General features: G+C 47.4%; 1 protein-coding gene across 1 annotated transcript in view; it reads left to right on the top strand.

Moving 5' to 3' along the window:
• The first annotated feature begins 5,145 nt into the window (after positions 1-5,145).
• gramd2aa (GRAM domain containing 2Aa) overlaps positions 5,146-24,944 on the top strand; it is a 62,078-nt gene continuing 42,279 nt past the window's right edge. The window contains exon 1 of the mRNA XM_060853717.1: positions 5,146-5,446. Coding sequence (XP_060709700.1) covers positions 5,412-5,446 — 35 coding nt within the window. The 5' untranslated portion in view covers positions 5,146-5,411. The remainder of the gene's footprint in view (positions 5,447-24,944) is intronic.

Genomic DNA, 24,944 nt, shown 5'->3' with positions numbered 1-24,944 from the left:
CTGCTCCACCACTCAATAAGATCATGGCTGATCTTTTTGTGACCTCATCTCCACTTACCCACCTTCTCACCATAATCCGTAATTCCTTTACTGTTCAAAAACGCTATCTATCTTAGCTTTAAAAACATTCAATGAGAGAGCCTCAGCTACTTCACTGGGCAGGGAATTCCACAGACTGACAGCCCTCTGGGTGAAGAAGTTCCTTCTCAGTTCAGTCCTAATCTTGAGTCTATGCCCTCTTGTCCTAGTCTCACCTGCCAGAGTTTGCAAGGATGCCTGCCTTGAAGAAGTTTTCCTCCTCTCTCTACAAGAATCTCAGGGAGTTCCTCTCCCACTGCACCACGCTTCAGGCTCACTGCCTTTATTCCTGATGAAGGGCTTTTGCCCAAAACGTCGATTTTACTGCTCCTTGGATGCTGCCTGAACTGCTGTGCTCTTCCAGCACCACTGATCCAGAATCTGGTTTCCAGCATCTGCAGTCATTGTTTTTACCTCGAGAAAACATCCTTCTACTTCTATCTTATCTATTCACTTCATAATTTTATATGTTTCTATAAGATCTCCTCTCATTCTTCTGAATTCCAATGAATATTATCTCAGCCTCTCCTCATAAGGCAACCCCCTCAACTCCGAAATCAACAGTGAACCTCCTCTGCCCCCCTCCCACCCCCCTCTAGTGCCAGTACATCCTTTCTTGGGAGGAGTCCAAAACTGCACACAATACTCCAGGTGTGGCCTCACCAGCACCCTATACAGCTGCAACATAACCTCCCTGCTTTTAAACTCAACCCCTTTAGCAATGAAGGACACAATTCCATTTGCCTTCCTAATGACCTGTTGTACCTGCAGACCAACTTTCTGTGGTTCATGCACAAGGACACCCAGGTCCCTCTGCACGGCAGCATGCTGCAATTTTATACCATTCAAATAATGATCCTTGTTACTGTTATTCCACCCAAACTGGATGCCTTCACGTTTACTAACATTGCATTCTCATCTGCCAGACCTTTGCCCACTCACCTAAACTATCTATGTCCTTCTGAGGAAGTTTCATAGTCCTCTGCGCACTTTGCTCTATCACTCATCTTAGCGTCATCGGTGACACACTACACAATTCCAAATCATCTATGTAAATTGTGAATAATTGTGGTCCCACACCAATCCCTGAAGCACACCACTAAAATCACTGATTGCCAACCACAATAACATTCACTTATCCCGATGTTTTGGTGACATCGTAAACTTTCCACTGTACTCAAGTACATGAAAATAAAGGATATTCCATAAGAGATTATTGAATCAGGTAATTTTCTTCCCAACAATAGATTCTTGATCATCATTAGACGCTTAATTCCATATTTTTAAAAAATGCAGGAGTAGGTGGGGAGCAGAGGGATTCAGATGCTCAGGAATTGACCGACGGGTTTAGACAGTAGATTTGGATCGGCTCAGGCTTGGAGGGCCGAAGGGCCTGTTCCTGGGCTGTAAACTTTCTTTGTTCTTTTTATTGATTTCAAATCCATCCGCTGTGGTAGGATTTGAATCCGGGTCCCCATTTCCAGGGATCTCGAAATGAACTGTCCAGCAATAATACCACTCGGCCATTGTCTCTGTGCGTCTGACGTCACATCCAGACCAGACTTTTTCATTTCAAAAATATACTTTATTCATACAAGATATCTTTGTACATATACATAGTTACAAACACAGTGTGGTTCTGCACAGTAGCATACCAAGGAACCAAACTAATGTTGCAGTTTGACTCTATCCAACCAAACCAAAGATATCTCTTACACATACAAGAATATATTTACATGCATTGAGGCACTAGGAGGGTCCAATAACTGAATGGGCCGCTTTATCTTCAGCAGAAAGACCTCAGATGGTGGATCTGCAGCCTCACTGTGCCTTGGAGGCAGCTGCTCCAAGCTTCAGTGTGCCCCTCAGCATGTAGTCCTGGACCCTGGCATGTGCTGATGAAGGGCTTATGCCCGAAACGTCGAATTTCCTGTTCCTTGGATGCTGCCTGACCTGCTGTGCTTTAACCAGCAACACATTTTCAGCTGTGATCTCCAGCATCTGCAGACCTCAATTTTTTACCCTGGCATGTGCTAGTCTGCTACACTCAGCCAGGGTTAACTCCTTGCTCTGGAAGATCAACAGGTTTCGGGCAGAACCAAACAGCATCTTTCATCGAGTTAATAGTCCTCCAGGTCCAGTCGATGCTTGTCTTGGTGTGAACTCTTTTTTAGTTTCAAAAATATACATCCAGACGTGAGCAGGTAAGGACAGGAGATTTCCCTCCCTCAGGGCCATTACTGAGCCAGATGGGTTGTTATGGGGAAAGTGAGGACTGCAGACACTGGATTTTAGAGTCGAGATTGTAGGGGTGGTGTGTGGTGTGGGTCTTTATTTTTTTTATGTTGTGTGATCAACAACCCTGGTCTTTTTCTTTCTTTTTTCTTTCTTTTTAATTAACCCCCACACTACCGCCTAACTGTGGTAGTGCTTATTTTTCCCCAGCACTCCTGGTGTGTGTGAGCAGGTGTCAGACACACTGAGAGACACAAGGTGTACGAATCTTTATTCAATTTCCACCACCAGGAAGAAAGGAAACACCTGAGTGGCCAGTGACGAGCAGAGCCCTTCACATCAAAGGGCAATGCTGTGTGATCAAACAGTGGAGGGGAGGGCAGGGACTAAATCAAAATAGAGTTGGAGGGGGAAATGATGCACTCCACTCCCTGCGGCACCCACCTCTCCCTGAACAACTCCAGGGTGTTGGTGGACACCGTGTGCTCCTTCTCCAAGGACACCAGGGCTCTAACGTAACCGCGGAAGAGGGGCAGGCAGTCGGCCCTCACGACCCTCTCCACGGCCCACTGCCTGGACCTGCTTATGGCCAGTTTGGCCAGGCCCAGGAACAGACCCACGAGGAGGTCTTCAGACCTGCCCTTCCTCCTCCTACCGGGCTCCCGAAGATCAGGAGCGTGGGACTGAAGTGCAACCAAAAGCAGAGGAGGGGGTTTTTCAGAAAATCAAAGAGGGAGTGCAAACGTCCACACCCAATATACAGATGGTCCACGGACTCCACAGCACCACAGAACAAGCAGTTGGGCTGGGAGTCTGTGAACCACCGCAATCTGCAGTTGCAGGGGACCGCTGCGTGCAGCGCCCACCACCCCAGATCCCCGAGAGAAAGGGGGAGGACTCCCGTGTAGAGAGCCCTCCACTGGGGATCTCCACCGCCCGGTGGCAATGGGCACGCCAAGGCGTGTCCAGACGGTGGATGAGGGAAAAGAGGTGGACGGTGTGCAGCAGCAGTCGATACAGGGCCCGGCTTTTTACGTCCTTAAAGGGGACAAAATTAAAATTCCGGAGGCGGCTCAGGTTGTGGGGCACAGGCTCCCGCAAGGGGTGTGGGTCTTTATACCAATCGATGATCGTTACCACAGCCACCATTACTGGGCCTGGCTCTATCACCAAATCATTGTCACACAGGAGGAGGCCATTCAGCCCATTATGTCTGCACCAGCTCTCCAAATGACAGTACCATGCTCCTTACATTTTCACCATAGCCTTGCTGGTTTCTATGCAAATAATCATCATTGTCCTCTTGAAATGCCTCAGTTAAAGCCGGCGGGATTTATTAGTTGGATTTAAACTCCTCCAGATGCTGTGATGGGAGACGGTCCGGCGTTCCCTGGGCTTGAACCTTCTGGATTGACATTTTGTCCAGCTCACCACAAACTTCCAGTTTCAGACCATAGCGATCAGACAGAAAAGCCGTGCATGGATCCTGGCTCAGAAACTCTGGAATCGGAACAAAGTGAGACCCAGAGAACCTGCTGAAAATGTGTTGCTGAAGAAGGGCTTATGCCCGAAACGTCGATTCTCCTGCTCCTTGGTTGCTGCCTGACCTGCTGAGCTTTTCCAGCAACACATTTTCAGCTCTGATCTCCAGCATCTGCAGTCCTCACTTTCTCCACCCAGAGAACCTGACCAAAGAGGGTGAGTAATGAGTGGAATGTCCGAACTCTGTGATTCACCCTGCAAGAGGGACAACATGATGCTGGAAGGAAATGGATTATGAGGCTGACCTGGGTGAGTTGGGTAAGGTCAGTGTGACAGGAAAGGACAATGTACTTAGAGCAGCTTTAGTTGGTTCTCCAGTATTAAGTTGCATGCTACAGCAGTGTGTCTCTGGCAGAGGAAGGTGATGCTGAAAGTTTCCAAAGTTAGGATAATTTGATGAAAATGTCATAGCTGTCTGCCACTGGGCAAATTAGAGTGGATCTGTCAGCTCTAGGAGGTCCTGGCTAGCAGTCTAAAGTTTTCACCTCCCTTCATGACAGAACACGACTTGCTGTAGCAATATTCAGTGACGCCCTCGCGGCACTATATCAATGCAGGTGTAGCTCAGTGCTGGCGGCCTGTGAGGGGGTGGGTGCAGTTGACCAGGCAACAGCAATGGATGTAAACCCACGAAAATAAATCAGATGGTCCGTCTGGGAGACCTTTAGGGAAGAGGCAGTGGGAATTATCAGTCACCCAGCTTTACAAATAACGGACTGGAACCTGTCGAAAGAAAGACTTGCATTTACATGGCGCCTTTCACAGCTGCAAGATGCGCTCAGTGAAGTGTTTTTTTCTCTCTGTTTTGAAGAGATGTCACACAGGGTTTGATCTCGGGGTCAATGAACACACCAGGAGGCTCACTCTGAGGGAAAACATCCAGATTCTAAATGTTAGCTCTGCTTTCTCTCCACAGATGCTGCCAGACCTGCTGAGCTTTTCCAGCAACTTCTTGTTTTGTCTCTGATTTACAGCATCCACAGCTCTAGGGTGGGGGGTTACTTAATATTTCACTCTGAGGGAGCCTCAGGAGTTAGCCCCCACCTTCTTCCCTGAGGTTTCTGCTTGAGGGAACTGCCTCAGTGCCCCCCAGCCCCAGTATAACTCCAGCTTCAGACTGGGTTAATTTGTTGCTAACTGCACTCAGGATGTTTGTGCGAGTTGTTTTCTTGGCCCGGGTCCACCCTTCCTTCCGTGAACAAAAAAGCCTTCTCACTGGGATCTCTCTCTCGTCACGAAAAGCTGCCTCTTCCTCTTTCTCTCACCCCCTCCCCCTTCTCATTCAATTCTAAGCCACTTCCCCCTTTGAAACGTGAGCTTTTCCTCTCGCCTCCCTCCCCTCCTACAGCAGTTGCTAGGTTGACAAGGTGCGCTGAGCTATTACAGTATCATGTTTGCAGGTCTGGTGTGTGGGAGGTCCTCTCTACCGGATTTAAACGTGTCTGAATATTTTCTGTAACCACACCCTGCCTCAACTCCGACTACATAGTGCTGTCTCTAACTCCTACTGACTGGCTTCTTTTAAAAAACAATTTGGTGCGTTCGAAGATTATGGAATGACTGCACTAAAAGCTAGACACAGCAGCCACAGGTGAGTGCCAGCTGGGAACTTCCTGCCCTTGTTGTATCTCTGTGTATGTTGTGTATCCTGTGTATGTGTGTATCCTGTGTATGTGTGTTGTATCTGTGTGTGTGTGGGTTGTGTATCTGTGTATCTCTGTGTGTGCCTGTGTGTGTATTGTGTATCGTGTGTGTGTGTGTTAAAAAATGAGGTCTGCAGATGCTGGAGATCACAGTTGAAAATGTGTTGCTGGTTAAAGCACAGCAGGTCAGGCAGCATCCAAGGAATAGGAAATTCGACGTTTCGGGCATAAGCCCTTCATTCATTCCTGATGAAGGGCTTATGCCCGAAACATCGAATTTCCTATTCCTTGGATGCTGCCTGACCTGCTGTGCTTTAACCAGCAACACATTTTCAACTGTGTGTGTGTGTTGCCTGTGTGTGTATTGTGTATCCTGTGTATGTGTGTGTTGTATCTGTGTGTGCATTGTGTATTCTGTGTGTGCATGTTGTATCCTGTGTGTGGTGTGTATCTGTGTGTATCTGTGTGTGTGTGTTGTGTTGTGTATCTGTGCCTGTGTGTGTGCGCGCGCCTGTGTGTGTATCTGTGTGTGTGTGTGTTGATGGCTACCTCGGTGAGTTTAGATGGTAGGCTGTTCTTACAGCCAGTTCAAACTTACAGCTGTTTTTAGGGTCAGGCTGAGACTGAAATAATCAGCAAATTGAAACTTTTCTCCAGACTGTTTTCCCCTTTTAAGCAACGTGACATGACACAGACAGTAAAGAGCCTGTGGATGGGGAGGGGGTGGTGGGGGTGTTTGGTCTATTTTTGACCTGTTTGAGGCGAGCTGTCAGAGGTTTTCTGTATAACTGTGTCTCCTCTGGATACTGCTTTCAAAAGGGAACATTTTGATCTAACAACATTTCACACAGTGGTTTGTTTCTGCAATGTTTTCTGGGCCTGTGGAGGAGGATGTGTGTCTAGTGGAAACAATTCGCCCTTTAATATCTCTCTGCCTTCCTCTCAACATTGCCGTGATAGACAAAAGGCATTTTAATCAACAGACAGTTCTGTCGATCAGGACTTGTTGTGTAATAGGCATCATGTGATGGTGGACAGTTCGAAAAGGTAAACATGGAGCTGAAACATGGTGTACATGAGGCAGCTTCAGCGGCTGCTATGTCACTCGGGAGAATAAAGGGGCTTTTCAATGTCTACATTCTGACAAATGGGAGAATCTAGCCCAGGAATATTCACCAGGTGAGGCCAATGTGTGTCTCTGAGACAGACAGGAGCCATATGGATCAAACAGAGACAGACAGAATGGGGATATTGCTATTTTTAAAGGTTTTATTTTTAGCTAAAGAACTTTAATTATCACAATTTTGTACAGATTAATCCAATTGGGCTGGGACAGGATAAATTAGAACCCATGCAAGTAAGATCAGAACAGATTTTAAATATGAAATGAAGGTTGAATGGTGTGGGGGTGGGGTGGTGCTGGAGAAGGCAGTATTTGAGAGCAAAAGTGAGGTCTGTAGGTGCTGGAGATCAGAGTCGAGAGAGTGATGCTGGAAAAGCACAGCAGGTCAGGCAGCATCCGAGGAGCAGGAGAATTGATGATTCGGGCAAAAGCCCTTCATCAGGAATGAGGCTGGAAGACTCCTGGGTGGAGAGATAAATGGGACGAGGTGGGGCTGGGGAGAAGGTAACAACGAGTGCAATAGGTGGATGGAGGTGGGGGTGAGAGTGATAGGTCAGAGAGGAGGGTGGAAGGAAGATGGACAGGTAGGACATGTCATGAGGATGGTGCTAAGCTGGAAGGTTGGAGCTGGGATAAGGTGGAGGGGGAGGGGAAATGAGGAAACTGGTGAAATCCACATTGATGCTCTGGGGTTGGAGGGTCCCGAGACGGAAGATGAGGCGTTCTTCCTCCAGGCGTCAGGTAGTTAGGGAGTGGCTATGGAGAAGGCCTAGGACCTGCATGACCTTGATGGAGGGGGAGGGGGAGGGGGAGGGGGAGTTGAAGTGTTTGACCACACGGTGGTGGGGTTAGTTGGGAGTATTTGAGACCCATTCCTGGATCAGGACTTCCCAAAGTGAGGATTGCGAGCTGCGATCCTGGGCTGGCAGGCTGTGAAGCTGTGTTTCTGTTGCACACAGCCACTTCCCAGGCCTCTGCCATCCCACCTCACAATCAGCCCTCAGCCGCCCATCCCAACATTCTCACTCAGGTCTTAGTGTCAGTCTTGAAATGGGGTGCAGCAGGTGGTGGACAGGCTTTGGGGAGTCAGGGATGGAAGGAGTTACTCTCTGCAGGATTGCGAGTCTCTGACCTGAGTAGTCTCTGTATTAACTGGATGGTCCAGGTGAGGTTTCTCCGTTTTGGTCAGTGGACAGATGTTAACATTCCAGAACTCTTAGTTTCCTCGATGCACGGAGGTAACTGCAATATTTCAGTCAGATTGGCTCTGCTTTAACCTGTTTTTCGGGATTAACAGGCTGACTGGGTTTCCCAGGCCTCAAGGAATGCTAAAGGGGTGGCACGGTGGCTCAGTGGTTAGCACTGTTGTCTCACAGCGCTAGGGACCCGGGTTTGATTCCAGCCTTTGGTGACGGTCTGTGTGGAGTTTGCACATTCTCTCCGTGTCCGCATGGGTTTTCTCTGGGTGTTCCGCTTTCTTCCCACTGTCCAAAGATGTGTATGATAGGTGAATTGGCCATGCTAGATTGCCTGTAGTGTTCAGGGATGTGTAGGCTAGGTGAACTGATCAGAGGTAAACATAGAGTAGGGTAGGGGGGAATGGGTCTGGCTGGGTTAGTCTCTGGAGGATCAGTGTTGGGCTGAAGGGCCTGTTTCCACACTGTAGGGATTCTATACGAAACGACCACTCAGCAGGAGGTCACTCAGCTCCTCAAGCTTGCTCTGCTTTTCAATATGATCATAGTTAACTCGATAACTCCACATTCCCACCTTTCACCCCCTTCCCCATCAATAATCTGACTACCTCTGATTTAGTGAAGAAGGCATTTAGAATGCTTTCCTTCAATGGTCAGAGTATTAAATATAGGCGTTGGGGGGGGAATGCGGGGGGGCACATGTTGCGACTGTACAGGACATTGGTAAGGCCACTTTTGGAATACTGTGTGCAATTCTGGTCTCTCTGCTATTGGAAGGAGGGTGTGAAACTTGAAAGAGTTCAGAAAAGATCTACAAGGATGTTGCCAGGGTCGGAGGATTTGAGCTACAGGGAGAGGCTGAACAGGCTGGGGCTGCTTTCCCTGGAGCGTCAGAGGCTGAGGGGTGACCTTATAGAGGTTTATAAAATTATGGAGGCGCATGGATAGGATGAATAGACCAGATCTTTTTCCTGGGGTGGGGGAGTCCAGAACTAGAGGGCATAGGTTTAAGCCGAGAGGGGAAAGATTTAAAAGGGACCTAAGGGACAACTTTCTCAGACAGAAGGTGGTGCATGTATGGAATGAGCTGCCAGAGGAAGTGGTGGAGGCTGGTACAATTTCAATATTTTAAAATGCATCTGTGAATAGGAAGGCTTTGGAGGGATATGGGCTAAATGCTGGCAAATGGGACTAGATTTGGTTGGGATATCTGGTCGGCATGGACGAGTTGGACCGAAGGGCCTGTTTCCATGCTGTACAGCTCTATGACTCTGCTTTAAAAATATTCAGGATTCTGGATCCAGTGCCTTCCTAGATACTGGACCCAATGTCTCTACGCAAGGTTTGTAGCTCAGGTTGAGGTTTAGGGTGTAGGTTTGCTCACTGAGCTGTAGGTTTGATATCCAGATGTTTCATTACCTGGCTAGGTAACATCATCAGTGGTGACCTCCAAGTGAAGCGAAGCTGTTGTCTCCTGCTTTCTATTTTTATCTTTCTCCTGGATGCGGTTCCTGAGGTTTTGTGGTGATGTCATTTCCTGCTTGTTTTCTGAGGGGTTGATAGATGGCATCTAGATCTGTGTGTTTGTTTATGGCATTGTGGTTGGAGTGCCAGGCCTCTAGGAATTCTCTGGCATGTCTTTGCTTAGCCTGTGCCAGGATACATGTGTTGTCCCAGTCAAAATGGTGGTTTTTTTCATCCGTGTGTAGGGCTATGAAGGAGAGGGGGTCGTGTCTTTTTGTGGCTAGCTGGTGTTCATGTATCCTGGTGGCTAACTTTCTTCCTGTTTGTCCTACGTAGTGTTTGTGGCAGTCCTTGCATGGAGTTTTATAGATGTCTCTACCTGATGTGAGAAAATATTTCTCCTCCTCTCTGTCTTAAAGACTCCTTATTTTTAAACTGTGACACGTAGTTCTCGAATTTTCTGTATTCCCTTCCTATCCAGTATGCCAATGTCCCTCAGAATATTTATGTCTTATTAAAGTAGCTGCTTAATCTCCAGCGAATCCAAGTCTGTCCCATCAGGCCTTGCGTCACATGGGCATAGATAAGGTGATTAGCAAAGGGCTTTTCCCTGGGGTGGAGAAGCTCAAAATTAAGGGACACCTTTTTAAAGTGTGAGGAGAAAGATTATAAAAAAGACATGAAGGGCAAGTTTTTTAATCACAGAATAGTTAGTGTGCAGAATGTACTGCCAGAGGAAGTGGTGGATGTGGGTACAGTTACAACATTTACAAACATTCGGATAAACACAGAAATAGAAATGGCTTTGTGGGATATAGGCCAAAGGCAGGGAAATGGGACTAGTTTGGTTTGGGAACATGGTTGGTGTGGACTGGTTGGACCGAAGGATCTGTTTTTGTGCTGTTTGAGTCTATGACCAGCTCCCTGTGCAGCCTGAGAAGTTCTCTCTGAATTACACATTTACAACCCTATTTAAATAAGGTGATCAATACTGGTCACAGGTACTGAACAGAGGTGAACTGCTTTTGGGGAGAAGCCGAGTCTCCCTTCAGTGTTGCTTAAGGACAAGGAGTAGCATGACCGTAACCCCACTCATCCACCCCCACAGACAGTCCCAAACTCCGCACGTCATCAGACGCCAAACTCCCCACGTCATCAGACGCCATCACCATACACAGGATTCCCCTCCCGCACTTCCCAGTGAAAAGCCCTGAATCGGAACCCTCTCCTTACCGCCCCCTGTCAATAGCAGAGCCAAGGATTGAGATTGGCTTTGTACAACAGAATCAATACACTTCAGGACAGGGACTGAGAGGGCAGAGTGGGGTTCTGCATTGAGGATTAGTTACTACTTTGGAGTAACTAAGAGACTCTTTCAATGACATAGTAAATGTAATGGTTAAAAAAAATTTGAACTTTAGAATAAGTAACACTGATGTCACAATAAACCAGCTTGAGAGAATTTGATTTAAGTGCAGTTTGTTTGTTCCATTTCTGGCCCATTTAGACCTGTCTGGGGGTGCTCCACACTCACATTAGCTAAAGGGTTTAACCTGTTCTTGACCTATCACTCCCTAGAGTTCCTACTGCCCACACCAACATTATCATTGATTCCTGTAGCCTCTGCTCGTAACATGTCCTGGAGTATTGGGTAACATTGAGGCACAGTGCAGGCAAATCAGAATGACAGAAGTTAACCAGGAAGCTTATTTGGAGAAGATTTGTAGCGGAGGTTGAGGTTCTGGGTGTAAGTTTGTGCATTGAGCTGGAAGATTCGTTTTCAGACGTTTCGTCATCATACTAGGTAACATCATCAGTGAGGTGACACAAGAACATCCTTGCAAGAACAGTGACAGGCAGAAATCTAGCCACCAGGATACATGAACATCAACTAGCCACAAAAAGACATGACCCACTCTCACCAGTATCCCTACACATGGATGACGAAGGACACCACTTCAACTGGGACAACGCATCCATCCTAGGACAAGCCAAACAGAGATACGCACGAGAATTAGAAGCATGGCAATTCTGGAACTCTGTCAACAAAACATTGACATTTAGCATCCTCTGAGAAAAAGAACAGGAAATGACATCACCACAGGAAATGGCATCACTAACCCAAGGAGACCTAAACACAGATAGAAAGTGGGTCATAACACCAGTGCTTCACCAGAGACTCACTGATGATGTTAGGCGAAAGTGAGGACTGCAGATGCTGGAGATTGTAGTCAAGAGTAGAGTGGTGCTGGAAAAGCACAGCAGGTCAGGCAGCATCTGAGGAGCAGGAAAATCGACGTTTCATCAGGAGCCCTTCATTAGGCATTTTCCAGCTCCTCTCTAATTATCACTAATGTTACCTAGTATGGTGACAAAATGTCTGAAAATGAACCTTTCAGCTCAGCAAGCAAAGTTGCATCCAGGAAATTTGTCTTTATTATGGTCTCTTGAGATTCATAGAGGCACATTGACTCAGTGGTTAGCACTGTTGCCTCACAGCAACTGGGTTCGATGCCAACCTTGGGTGACTGTGGTAACTTCACACAGCCATTCTCCCTGCGTCTGTGTGGGCACCCTTTCAGTGCTCTGGTTTCCTCCCACAGTACAAAGATCTGTGGGTTCAGTGAATTAGCCGTGTTAAATTGACCTGTGTTGTGCAGGCGAGGTGGGTTAGCCATGGGAAATGCAGGGTTACAGGGATAGGATGGATGTGGGGCGGGCAGGGTGGAGGTGAGATGCTCTTGGGAGGTTGGTGTGGAGTTGATGGGCTGAATGGCCTCTATCTGCACTGTAGGGATTCTATGGGTCAGGGGGTGATCAAACTGATCTCTGGATTCTTGGACTTGGTGAAGGAAGTCGACAGAATAACTTGTAGCAATTTCGGAGAATTTATTAAGCATAAACAAATCATCAAACGTATCCCATCAGGCAATAGTTTACAGCATGTGGCAGACTCTATTTGGTCTTGGATGACTGAACATACTGGAATTCTTAAGACAGCCTTTGCTTGTGATTGTCAGGCGGGTCTGGTACAATGGTCTCCCTGGCTGCTGTATCACCCGGTGATTTTTCCTGTCTCTGTCTGGAACTAATGTGTTAATTAGTAGAGGCCTCTCTAAACTCAATCCTCATGGATATTGTTCTTGTCTTATCTCCTGACGTTTTGTGGGTCTCTTAGCTCAGTCACTGCATGAACCCGCTCGGTTGAAGATTTGTGACCAGTTAGCAGCCTGTTGTGAAAACCATTTGGCTCTGGAGCAGGTCAAATCTTTTGTTTCAGAAATGGGTACAGATGCCAATAGCGCCATTTTCTGCAGCAGTTTCTTTCTGTTGCAACTACTTTGACAATTCTTTGAATCCACTCTGAACATTTTCCCTTTACCTTCGTCTGGTTATATGGTCACAAATTCTTAAAACCTCTGACTTTTTAACCAGGTGAAACAATTGACTATCTTACAGCAGATGGGGGACAAAGCAAGTTGTATTTAGATTCATTCTAAAAGCTGAGAAACTTAACAAACAATCCAGGTCTTTTTCAATATATAATTTTAGTTACATCATATTATACAATTTATAGCAAAAGTTTATGTTTTATGATCTCATACTCCACAACCACCTGATGAAGGAGCAGCGCTCTGAAATCTAGTGCTTCCAAATGAACCTGTTGGACAATAACCTGCTGTTGTGTGATTTTTGACTTTGCATTCATGGGCGGCATGGTGGCACAGTGGTTAGCACTGCTGCCTCACAGCGCCAGAGACCTGGGTTCAATTCCCAACTCAGGCGACTGACTGTGTGGAGTTTGCACATTCTCCCCGTGTCTGCGTGGGTTTCCTCTGGGCACTCCGGTTTCCTCCCACAGTCCAAAGATGTGCGGGTCAGGTGAATTGGCCATGCTAAATTGCCCGTAGTGTTAGATAAGGAGTAAATGTAGGGGTATGGGTGGGTTGCGCTTCGGCGGGTCGGTGTGGACTTGTTGGGCCGAAGGGCCTGTTTCCACACTGTAAGTAATCTAATCTAATCATTTAGATCGAGCAGGATCAATGATTTGTTTATTCCCATGTGTTTCACGAATGGTCTTGACATGAAACAATGGGAAAACCAATGTCCATCCACAGCGATTTTTGTGAACAGATGACTAATGTACACCAAAAAAAATGATACAGACCACGTTCATTGCCTGTTACAAACCTGTCCATTGACTGGGAGCACATTAAGGCTGGGAGTGAGCCACTGAATACTTTGCACCCCAGCTCAAGATGAATTACTGTTGAAAGATTTTAAGCTGTTTTAAAGCTCACCTCTACTCTTTGAACATCCCTGAACAGCAGAGATATTTTAAGCACTAGTCCAAAGATGGGTCAATGGAAAAAACAGGCAAAAATGGGTTAAGAAGAAACGTTAAAGATGGGTAAGTGGAAAAAAGGACACCGAGTTAGTGATTCGCAAACTAAGCGAGGGTGATGTGAGGAAGGGGTTTTGCCCGAAACGTCGATTTCGCTGCTCGTTGGATGCTGCCTGAACTGCTGTGCTCTTCCAGCACCACTGATCCAGAATCTGGTTTCCAGCATCTGCAGTCATTGTTTTTACCTCGAGGGTGATGTGAGATCAACCTTTTCATGCAGCGAGCAGTTAGGGTCTGGAAATGTAGCGGCATTGATGCATTCAAGAGGGTATTGTGTGGATTGAAATGGTGTGCAGGAACATGGAGAAAAAGCAGGGGATTGGCACTAGAGAATAGAATCAGTGCAGGCATGATGGACAGAGTGTTACAGTGCACAAGGAAGCCAGTACTGTGGTTCTGTGATAAGGTGATCGAAAAATGGAACAGGTTAAAGGGGTATAATGATGTATTCTATCAGTTTCTCATTTCTGTCTCCTTTTGCCAATCAATTGGCAAAGTGCTCAAATTCAGCTGCCTATTCTCTGTGATCCTCAGGACAACAAGCTGAAGTTGCCCCTGGGTCCTGTTAGGCTTTCAGTGCAGAGGGAGCGCCGCGCTGTCGGAGGGTCGGCGCAGAGGGAGCGCCGCGCTGTCGGAGGGTCAGTGTTATGCTGAGCTGTAAAACCCAAGCCCTGTCTGCTTGGCCTGATAGATGCCAATGACCTGAATCCACTGAGCTACAGCAGGGGTCCTGATCAACATCACGCCCACTCCATCAAAATCCAGGCTCATTGATTCACCATTAATCTCCTTTGCACTTAGCTTCCTTTTCTTGCTGTGACCAGATGGATCTTCAGACTATCGGCGAGTGCTGAGATTGAGGTAATGTTCTATATCAATGTGAGGCTCTGTTGTTTTTCTGACTGACTGCATGGTAACTGTACATAAGAGGTGGTCATCCTATAACATCCTCACGTTCTTGACTCCTCCACCATCGGGGACTATTCCTGTGAACCTTTTTCCGCACGACATCCTTCCTGAAGGGTTCAGTCTGTTGAATGCATTCCTACAATTGAGGCTAAACCCAGGTTTAAACTAACTTCCCTACTTTTATTCTCTGTGCTTCTATGCATTCAGCCCAGGGTCCTGTGTGTGACATTCACCATTCTCTCCCTGTCTGTCCTTCAATGGTTTGTGCACATTTATGCCTGAGTACCTTAACTCAATGTTACGTGGAATTTGTCCCCCTCAAGGCCCGACAATGCACTGAGGCCTGGACCCTGCTTTGAAATAGAGTTCCTAATGCAGCTGCTCTCAGGCCTGCTGGCGGTATTGAAGAAGGCTTTCTGAAGGAGCCAGTGCTGTACTCCTGCTCTGTACTTGATTAGATTAGATTAGATTATCTTACAGTGTGGAAACAGGCCCTTCGGCCCAACAAGTCCACACCGACCCGCCGAAGCGCAACCCACCCATACCCCTACATTTACCCCTTACCCAACACTATGGGCAATTTAGCATGGCTAATTCACCTGACCCCGCACATCTTTGGACTGTGGGAGGAAACCGGAGCACCCGGAGGAAACCCACGCAGACACGGGGAGAACGTGCAAACTCCACACAGTCAGTCGCCTGAGTCGGGAATTGAACCCAGGTCTCAGGCGCTGTGAGGCAGCAGTGCTAATCACTGTGCCACCATGCCGCCCTGTGCTCCTGCAATTCTTTTCAGGTTCGAGTATTTGTCGAACTCCCTTTTAAAAAGTTACTCCTAGACCTGCCTCCACCACCCTGTCTAATACTGTATTCTAGATGAAGGTGGAGGTGGGAGTGTTGTAAATTAGTAATCCAGAGCCCTGGGCTAATGCTTTGGAGATGTGTGTTCAAATCCCAACGCAGCAGATGGTGACATTTCAGTTCAATAAAAATCGGAGTTAAAAGCTTAAACATTTTCCGATTGTTGTAAAACGCCCATCTGCTTCACTAATATGAATGGTTCTCTAATACACTCTAAACCTTTGCAGAAGGAAATCTGTCATCATTACCTGTTCCCACCTGCATATAGCACCTAAAACCCATTGTGGCTGACATTTAACTGCACTCTGGTAATTTAGTGTGGAGCAAGAAACCCTGGGACTGGATTAGAACAGTGGTTAAAAACAATTCTGGGGAATTTAGTTTCTTCCATCCATTCTGTCAAAACCCTTTCTGAAAGTCTTGATTAAATCTCCCCGAGCTCAGCACAGCCGCCCTGCTCTCTCTCTGTAATGGAAGGCCCTAGTCCTGGTATTGTGCCAGTAAGTTACCTTGCGTGTCCTTCCTGAATTGGACACTGTGCCACAGGTACACCATGGGCTCCCTGCCTGAGGACTGTTGATTTAGCCAGCATGAGGTGTGAGCTCTGAGGAAAACAGGATGGAAGGAATTAAGAGGCAAGCAGTGACAAGAACCACAAACACCAGCATCAGTCAAACTTCCAACGGGCTTGTGCTCACAAGACACTGAAAATGAGTTGCAAAGTAGGAAGGTGTGCCTGGAAGAGAAGGCACTTTTCTCCACCTCAGCAAAGCTGTTGGATTGTGCAAGTCTGAGCACTTCCTAACATTGTGGCTGAGATACCAGTTCCACCCCTCTGTACAATCAGCTCACAAGACCCTGGTGTCCAGAGACACCATTGTTGAAGGCTAAATATTGTATTTAGAAATCAGCAGATGGATTTTTTTTAACAGCTCTGTACTATTGCAGTTGATTTTTTAAAAAAAATTGCTTCTGTAACCTGCTCTGTCTTGCGTCTACTTTGCGGCTGTCCAGCACTTTAGGGCAGGCTGACTGAGGTCATAAAGGGGGCTATGTAAATAAAGAATTTCTGCAAAGTCTCTGTTCCCTGAACATCAGCTGTTGAGAATCCTGAACTCCCTCCCCAGCAGCTATGTGTGTAAATAGGACGAGTTGGTCCGCTCTCTGTAGGTTCAGGCACAGGCCCTTGTGCAGAGACTGAACAACGGAACTAACAATTTGTTTTTAAGCTTTTATCGTGTCAAAGGTGAGAGATGGCTGCCTCAGTGGCTAAAGTGTTGAGTTTGCCAGGAAGAGGGGACGCTCTGTGTTAATGTCTCTCGATAACTGCCTTCCCATTAGCAGTTAACGTTGGATTAAAATACTAACCCAGCCGGCAACACCCATCTCTCCATGAATGAGATTTTAAATCTGGTGTAGAATTCACCCTGACGTGTGCATCCTGACATATTCCAATACTAAAGCTATGCTGGTGTGAGTGAATCTTTGACAAACAGAGTGAGGGCAAGCCAAGATCCCAGTGCAGCCAATTTCCATCACTGGCACATACCCCTAAGGCATTTAGGGAGATCAGATGGAGAACAAACGAAGAGGGGAAATGATGCCATAGCGATATGGTCGCTAGACTATTAACCCAGAGAGATAAGCTAGAGGAGGGTGGGGCTGGGGAGAAAGTAGCATAGAGTACAATAGGTGAGTGGGGGAGGGGATGAAGGTGATAGGTCAGAGAGGAGGGTGGAGTGGATAGGTGGAAAAGAAGATAGGCAGGTAGGATCAGTCATGGGGACAGTGCTGAGCTGGAAGTTTGGAACGAGGGTGAAGTGGGGGAAGGGGAAATGAGGAAATTGTTGATGTCCACATTGATGCCCTGGGGTTGAAGTGTTCCGAGGCAGAAGATGAGGCGTTCTTCCTCCAAGCGTCTGGTCGTGAGGGAGCGGTGGTGAAGGAGGCCCAGGACCTCCATGTCCTCGGCAGAGTGGGAGGGAGAGTTGAAATGTTGGGCCACGGGGTGGTGTGGTTGATTGGTGCGGGTGTCCTGGAGATGTTCCCTAAAGCGCTCTGCTAGGAGGCGTCCAGTCTCCCCAATGTAGAGGAGACCGCATCGAGAGCAATGGATACAATAAATGATATTAGTGGATGTGCAGGTAAAACTTTGGATGTGGAAGGCTCCTTTAGGGCCTTGGATAGAGGTGAGGGAGGAGGTGTGGGCACAGGTTTTACAGTTCCTGTGGTAGCAGGGAAAGGACCCAGAAACCCAGGTGATGTTCTGTGGTCCTGGGTTGCCATGACAGATAAAAATCTGAAAGAATCTAATGAGGACCATGAAACCGTGGTCAGAAAAACCCACCGGGTTCAATAATGTCCTTTCCTGAAGGAAACTGCTGTTCCTTACCTGGTCTGGACTACGTGTTAGTCCAGACTCTCGGCTATGTGATTGACTCTTGACTGTCCCTGAGCAATATTTACCCGTGACACCCACATCACACGAATGAATGAGAAAAACAAAGATGCAGTCGGTGCAGAAGTAGGATGTTTGGAACCTGCTTCACTTATTAATGCAATTATTGAACTGACTGAGGTCTTGATTCCACTGCCCTGTCGCTGCCCCAAACATTAGACTCCCATGTGAATCACAGATCTATCACGATCAGCCTTGAAATATCTCTCCATTCGACCATCTTCCTTTCTCCAAATGCCATTCGTGGGCGGCATGGTGGCACAGTGGTTAGCACTGCTGCCTCACAGCGCCAGAGACCCGGGTTCAATTCCCGCCTCAGGCGACTCTCTGTGTGGAGTTTTGCACATTCTCCCCGTGTCTGTGTGGGTTTCCTCCGGGTGCTCCGGTTTCCTCCCACGATCCAAGAATGTGCAGGTTAGGTGAATTGGTCATGCTAAATTGCCCGTAGTGTTAGGTGAAGGGGTAAATTTAGGGGAATGGGTCTGGGTGGGTTGTGCTTCGGCGGGTCGATGAGGACTTGTTGGGCCGAAGGGCCTCTTTCCACACTGTAAGTAATTAATCTAATCTAATCTAGATTTGAACCCAGTGTGTCTGGCTCCAAGGTGTGGGCACGGTGCCAATCTGTACACTCACCTGGCCTTATATTCGAGAGAAAGAGGAGTGACAGAGATGACTGAAGTTGGATGAGATAGAGTTTTAAAGAAGATGTATGGGGGGAGGCAAGTGTAAGAGAAGATAACAGATTAATGAGCAAGGTTAAACAGAAATGATTCAGGGCAAAGCTGAAAATAAATTCTCGTGTTTAATACATTAAGAAGAAGGATTGAGAATGAGAGACAGGATGGGAATTGATCAGCTAATAGAGTCATAGAGTTATAGAGATGTACAGCATGGAAACAGATCCTTTGGTCCTCCGATAGGAAGGAGACCAGAATTGCACGCAATATTCCAACAGTGGCCTAACCAATGTCCTGAATAGCCGCAACATGACCTCCCAACTCCTGAAATTTTTAGATTACTTACAGTGTGGAAACAGGCCCTTCGGCCCAACAAGTCCACACCGACCCGCCGAAGCGCAACCCACCCATACCCCTTACCTAACACTATGGGCAATTTAGCATGGCCAATTCATCTGACCCGCACATCTTTGGACTGTGGGAGGAAACCGGAGCACCCGGAGGAAACCCACGCAGACACGGGGAGAACGTGCAAACTCCACACAGTCAGTCGCCTGAGGTGGGAATTGAACCCAGGTCCCTGGCGCTGTGAGGCAGCAGTGCTAACCACTGTGCCACCGTGCCGCCCTCTGTACTCAATACTCTGACCAATAAAGGAAAGCATACCAAACGCCTTCTTCACTATCCTATCTACCTGCGACTCCACTTTCAAGGAGCTATGAACCTGCACTCCAAGGTCTCTTTGTTCAGCAACACTCCCTAGGACCTTACCATTAAGTGTATAAGTCCTGCTAAGATTTGCTCTCCCAAAATGCAGCACCTCGCATTTATTTGAATTAAACTCCATCTGCCACTTCTCAGCCCATTGGCCCATCTGGTCAAGATCCTGTTGTAATCTGAGGCAATCCTCTTCACTGTCCACTACACCTCCAATTTTGGTGTCATCTGCAAACTTACTAACTGTACCTCTTATGCTCGCATCCAAATCATTTATGTAAATGACAAAAAGTAGTGGACCCAGCACTGATCCTTGTGGCACTCCACTGGTCACAGGCCTCCAGTCTGAAAAACAACCCTCCACCACCACCCTCTGTCTTCTACCTTTGAGCCAGTTCTGTATCCAAATGGCTAGTTCTCCCTGTATTCCATGAGATCTAACCTTGCTAACCAGTCTCCCATGGGGAACCTTGTGGAACATCTTACTGAAGTCCACATAGGTCGCATCTGAGAGTGTTTCAGATAGTAATCTGAATCAGAGTAGAAAATGGACTGCTTCTGAATGAATGGCAAAGTGACTGTGATGCTGTTTTAAAAACAGCGTTTCTGAGTTGGCCCATTCTTGGTGGGAAACCTTTAAATGTGATCTGCCCAAGAAACATGGTGACATTTCACGTCGAGTTGACAGCTCAATGTAATCCAAGAAATATTTCTACCAAAGCTATTGTTAGAGATCTCCATTAACCTGATGCATTCTGGGATGTGTGCAGAATAGAAAACCAACTCCTAGCTCAGGGCGAAATTCCTGTCGATGTGGGGTGAAAGAGTCGATGCCTTTTGTCATGGGATGTACCAGTCGCTACACTGTTTATTGTCCATCCCCAGCTGCCTGTGAGAAAGTAGTGATGAGCTGCCTGCTTGACCTGCTACAGTCTATGTGCTGTGGGTTGACCCAGCGACAGTGAAGAAACAGTGATATATTTCGAGAGCTTGTACTGTTCTAAGTCAGGATGGTGAGGCACTTGGATGGGAACTTGCAGGGGGTGATGTTCCCATGTATCTCCAGCCTTTTGTCTTTCTAGATGGAAGTCGTTGTGGGTTTGGAAGATGCTGTCTGAGTCAGTGGTCTTCAACCAGTGCATCCCACCAAGGTGAGGAGAGCACCTTGAAACTATCAGGACGCAGTCCCACTTTACCTGAGGCTGTGTCTGTGCCTCAAGAGCCTCGGTGCCTGTTAGTGACGGCAGCATCTGCTCCCATCAGGGGTCCGGATCGGCTGCTTGCGCAGGAGCTCCCTGAACCATGCAGATGCACACTTCGGCTATTACATTTGCAAGGAGATTTGGCACCATCCTTGGACAGCTGGAAAAAGTAGGGTTGCCGTGAATTTGATTATCTCATTGAAGTGTGCCTTGATTTTGAAAATGTTGGGAACCACTGGTCTAAGGAACTTTGGTTAATATCTGCAGAATATCTTGTAGATAGTACACACTGCTGCTACCAAGTATCACTGGATGTTTGTGCATGTGGTGCCACTCAAGTGCTGCTTTGTCCTGGATGGTGTCAAGCTTCTTGTATTGTAGGGGATGCCCCCATCCAGGCAAGTGGGGAGTGTTCCATCACACTCCTGACTTGTGCCTTGTAGATGGTGGACAGGCTTTGGGGAGTTGGAAGTGAGTTAATCGCTGCAGGATTCCTAGTCTCTGACCAGCTCTTGTAGCCACGGTATTTACATGGTTAATCCAGTTGACTTTCCAGTCAATGGTAACTCCCAATATGTTAATAGTGGGGGTCCAACAACCGTAATACCATTGAATGTCAAGGGGCAGTGGTTAGATTGTTTCTTATTGGTGATGGTCGTTGGCTGGCATTTGTGGGGTACAAATGCTTCTTGTCACTTGCCAACCCTAATCTGGACATTGTCCAAGTCTTGCTGCTTTGTGTCTGAGGAGCCGTTAATGGTGCAATCGTTGGTGAATATTCCCACTTCCGAGCTTATGAAGGAGCGAAGGTCATTGAAGCAATTGAAGCTGCTTGGGCCTGGTGCACTATCCTGAGAAACTCCTGCAGAGATGTCCTGGAGCTGAGATGACAGGCCTCCAATAACCACAACCATCTTCCTATGTGTCAGGTATGACTCTAACCAATGGAGAGTTTGCCCCCGATACCCATTAATTACATTTTTGCCAGGCTCCACTCAGTTGAATACAGCTTTGATGTCAAAGGCTGTCACTCTGACGTTGCCTCTGAAATTCAGCTCTGTTGTCTCCATGTTTGAACCAAGGCTGTAATGAGGTTGACTTTACTGATGATGGAGAGTAAACTGAAGGGGCAGTAATTGGCCAGGTTGGATTTGTCCTACTTTTTATGCACAGGACAGACTCAGGCAATTTTCCACATTGTTGGGGAGATGCCAGTGTTGTAACTGTACTGGAACAGCTTGGCTAGGGGAGCGGCAAGTTCTGAAGCACAAGTCTTCAGTGTTATTGCTGGAATGTTGTCAGGGCCCATAGCCTTTGCAGTATCCAGTATCTTCATATCGTGTATCTGTGATGTTGGGGACCATTGGAGGAGGCCAAGATGGATTATCTAATGTGCAAGACTCTTCCATCATTGAGGATGAGGATATTTGTGAAGCTTCCCCCCACCAGTGAGTTGATTAATTGTCCACCACTGTTCCTGGCTGAATGTGGCAGGATTGTATGGTTGAGATCTGATCCGTTGGTTGTGAGATTACCTAGCTCTATCTATCACCTTACTGCTTATGCTACTTGGCATGCAATTAGTCCTGTTTGGTGGCTTCACCAGGTTGACACCTCATCTTTAGTTATACCTGGCACTGCTCCTGGTATGTCCTCCTGCACTCTCCATTGAACCAGGGTTGATCCCCTGGTTTGATGGTAATGATTGAGTGGGGAAATATGCCAAGCCATGAGGTTACAGATTTTAATGGAGTACAGTTCGGCTGCTGTTGATGGCCCACAGTGCCTCATGGATGTCCAGTCTTGAGATGCTTAATCTAGTTGCTAGACTCTGCACTGTGCCCACTCTACTATATCAGCTCTCCTGTGACCCCGTGTTTGTCCTGTGTCCACTCTTTCACTCACCCCTCCCTGATCTGTGAGTATTTGCCCTCCGTTCCACCACAGTGGCTACCATGTACGGTTTCTGTCACCCTCCGGTGGACTGTGACCAGCAGAGACGTCTTTCCAAGCCCTCTCCTATCAGAATTCTGAGGGACCCATTCCCCCCACAATGTCTCCACCAGCCCCAGCACCCTGTCCTTCTCCTGCAGTCAGGTAGATGCAGCCTAGTCCAGTGGTCACCTCCCTTCTTGCCTTTATAAGGGTCTCTGAAAGCTGGGTCCAGGTGAAGCAGTGAAATGCATCTTTTGATTCTGTATTCACTGCTCCTCTATACTCAGGACCCCAAATGCAGGCTAGCTGAGTCTGTAAGCGTGGCCCTTGCATTCAGCACTGGTGTCCACCACGATCTGTCTGTCCCCAGCCTCCTACAGTGACTCCAATTAAACTCAACAAAATGTACTACTTCTTTCAATCAGACTTTGAGTTCAACAATTTCAGAGCACAACCTCCACTCTTTTCTTTTTAAATTGAAAGGCTTACACAGAGAAAACTAAGACCCCCACGCCCCCCTGACACAGCCCCCACCAGCTACTCCCGGGACAGGGACAGCACCAGGCAAAATGCAGGGCAAGGCCCACTCTGCTGTTTCAAAACCGAACCTAACGCTGCCGTGACTTTGTTAACCAAAAATAAATAAATAAACAAGCAACGCCTCTCCCCTGATTCGGTGCCCATTAACCTCTCTTTTGGGTAGGGACCACAATAAAAATAAATGCAAGGAAAAATCAAAGAAAACAAATGAATAAACTAATCCCCACTGCTCTGTCCTCATCGCACATGCCCAGTGGTTTAAAATCCAGAGGGTGTTCCACTGCTCATTTCAACTAAAAAATAAAAATTCCTCCACTCCCACTGTTCCTCAGTCTTCACAGGGTTTGGTGTCCATTTTCCATCCTCCTGGTTTGACGTTCAGACACCTCTACATTCCCGATGAAGGCCTTATGCTCGAAACGTCAAATCTCCTGCCTCTCGGATGCTGCCTGACCTGCTTTCCGACTGAACTCCAACATCTGCAGCCCTCAACGTTCTCCATTCTACCATTCGCACCTCTTCTGGATCCCCACCTTTCATTTCTGTACGTGCTCCATTACCACTTGGCTTTGTATCACTAACCCTTTTGCTATTGAATCTCTCCTGTCATCAGCAATATTACGGAAACCATCCATTTCCCACTTGCTCTCTTCCTCGGCCCAGATTTTATTGAAAATCCTTTCCCACTTTGCCAATCCCACCGTGGCATTGAGAACAGCTGGGTGGCTCCGTGCAGTTGTGTACGTTACCATTCCCAACCCACTCCATTTTGTTGAATTATGATAAGCAATTCTTTCCATTTCAGATGTTATCTTTGAAAGACAAAGTGTTGTTTGCTTGCTTTAGGACGTGGATATGTGACTGAAGGGTGCGCAGGGTGGGGTGGAGTTGGAGCTGAGTTAATTATAACACACATGGAAACGCAAAGTAGCCTGGCACCAGAAACGAAGGCTTCACAATTCAAACAGTAACGAGCATGCGTCTGAAATAATTACTAACTGAGACAATGCTTTACTTATCGAGCACGTCAAAGATAAACAGCAGGAAAGGCTAGCCCACTATTGGAACGGACTCATGCTGCCTGGTGGTGTTCATGGTCCAAGGTGTCCATTTGTGGGCGGCACGGTGGCACAGTGGTTAGCACTGCTGCCTCACAACCTGAGACCCGGGTTCAATTCCCGACTCAGGCGACAGACTGTGTGGAGTTTGCACGTTCTCCCCGTGTCTGCGTGGGTTTCCTCCGGGTGCTCCGGTTTCCTCCCACAGTCCAAAGATGTGCGGGTCAGGTGAATTGGCCAAGCTAAATTGCCCGTAGTGTTAGGTAAAGGGTAAATGTAGGGGTATGGGTGGGTTGCGCTTCGGAGGGTCGGTGTGGACTTGTTAGGCCGAAGGGCCTGTTTCCACACTGTAAGTAATCTAATTTGTCCCTCTGAGAGATTGAGGATCGTTGGGATAAGTAACAGATTGACCCTGAACAGCCCAGCAGGGAACCTCCTTCATCAGGTCATGATGACCTGGCGAAACTGATAGGCCAGAATCTGGGCTTGTCTATCGTAGATGGTACTTCCATCCCCATTGCCAGCTGCTTCTTGATCCAAATCCATGGAATTTAAGGCTGGCACTTCAAGTGGTACTGTAGGAGATGCTGCACGCTCCGAGATACCATCTTCCAATGCAACATTAGACTGGAGATCACTCTGCCCCCTCCGGTGGGTGTAACAGATCCCATCATTTTCAGAGAAATCATAGATTCCCTATACTATGGAAACAAGCCCTTTGGCCCAACAAGTCCCCACCAACCCTTGGGACAGCAACCCAACCAGACCCCTTCCCCTACTCGATTAGTCTACATTTACCCCTGACTAATGCACCTAACCTACACATCCCTGAACATTATGGGCAATTTAGCACGGCCAATTCACCCTAACCTGCACACATTTTGGATTGTGGGAGGAAACC

Source organism: Hemiscyllium ocellatum, chromosome 42, assembly GCF_020745735.1.
Source record: "Hemiscyllium ocellatum isolate sHemOce1 chromosome 42, sHemOce1.pat.X.cur, whole genome shotgun sequence".
Taxonomy (NCBI): domain Eukaryota; kingdom Metazoa; phylum Chordata; class Chondrichthyes; order Orectolobiformes; family Hemiscylliidae; genus Hemiscyllium; species Hemiscyllium ocellatum.
This window is presented reverse-complemented; position numbering and strand designations above follow the sequence as displayed.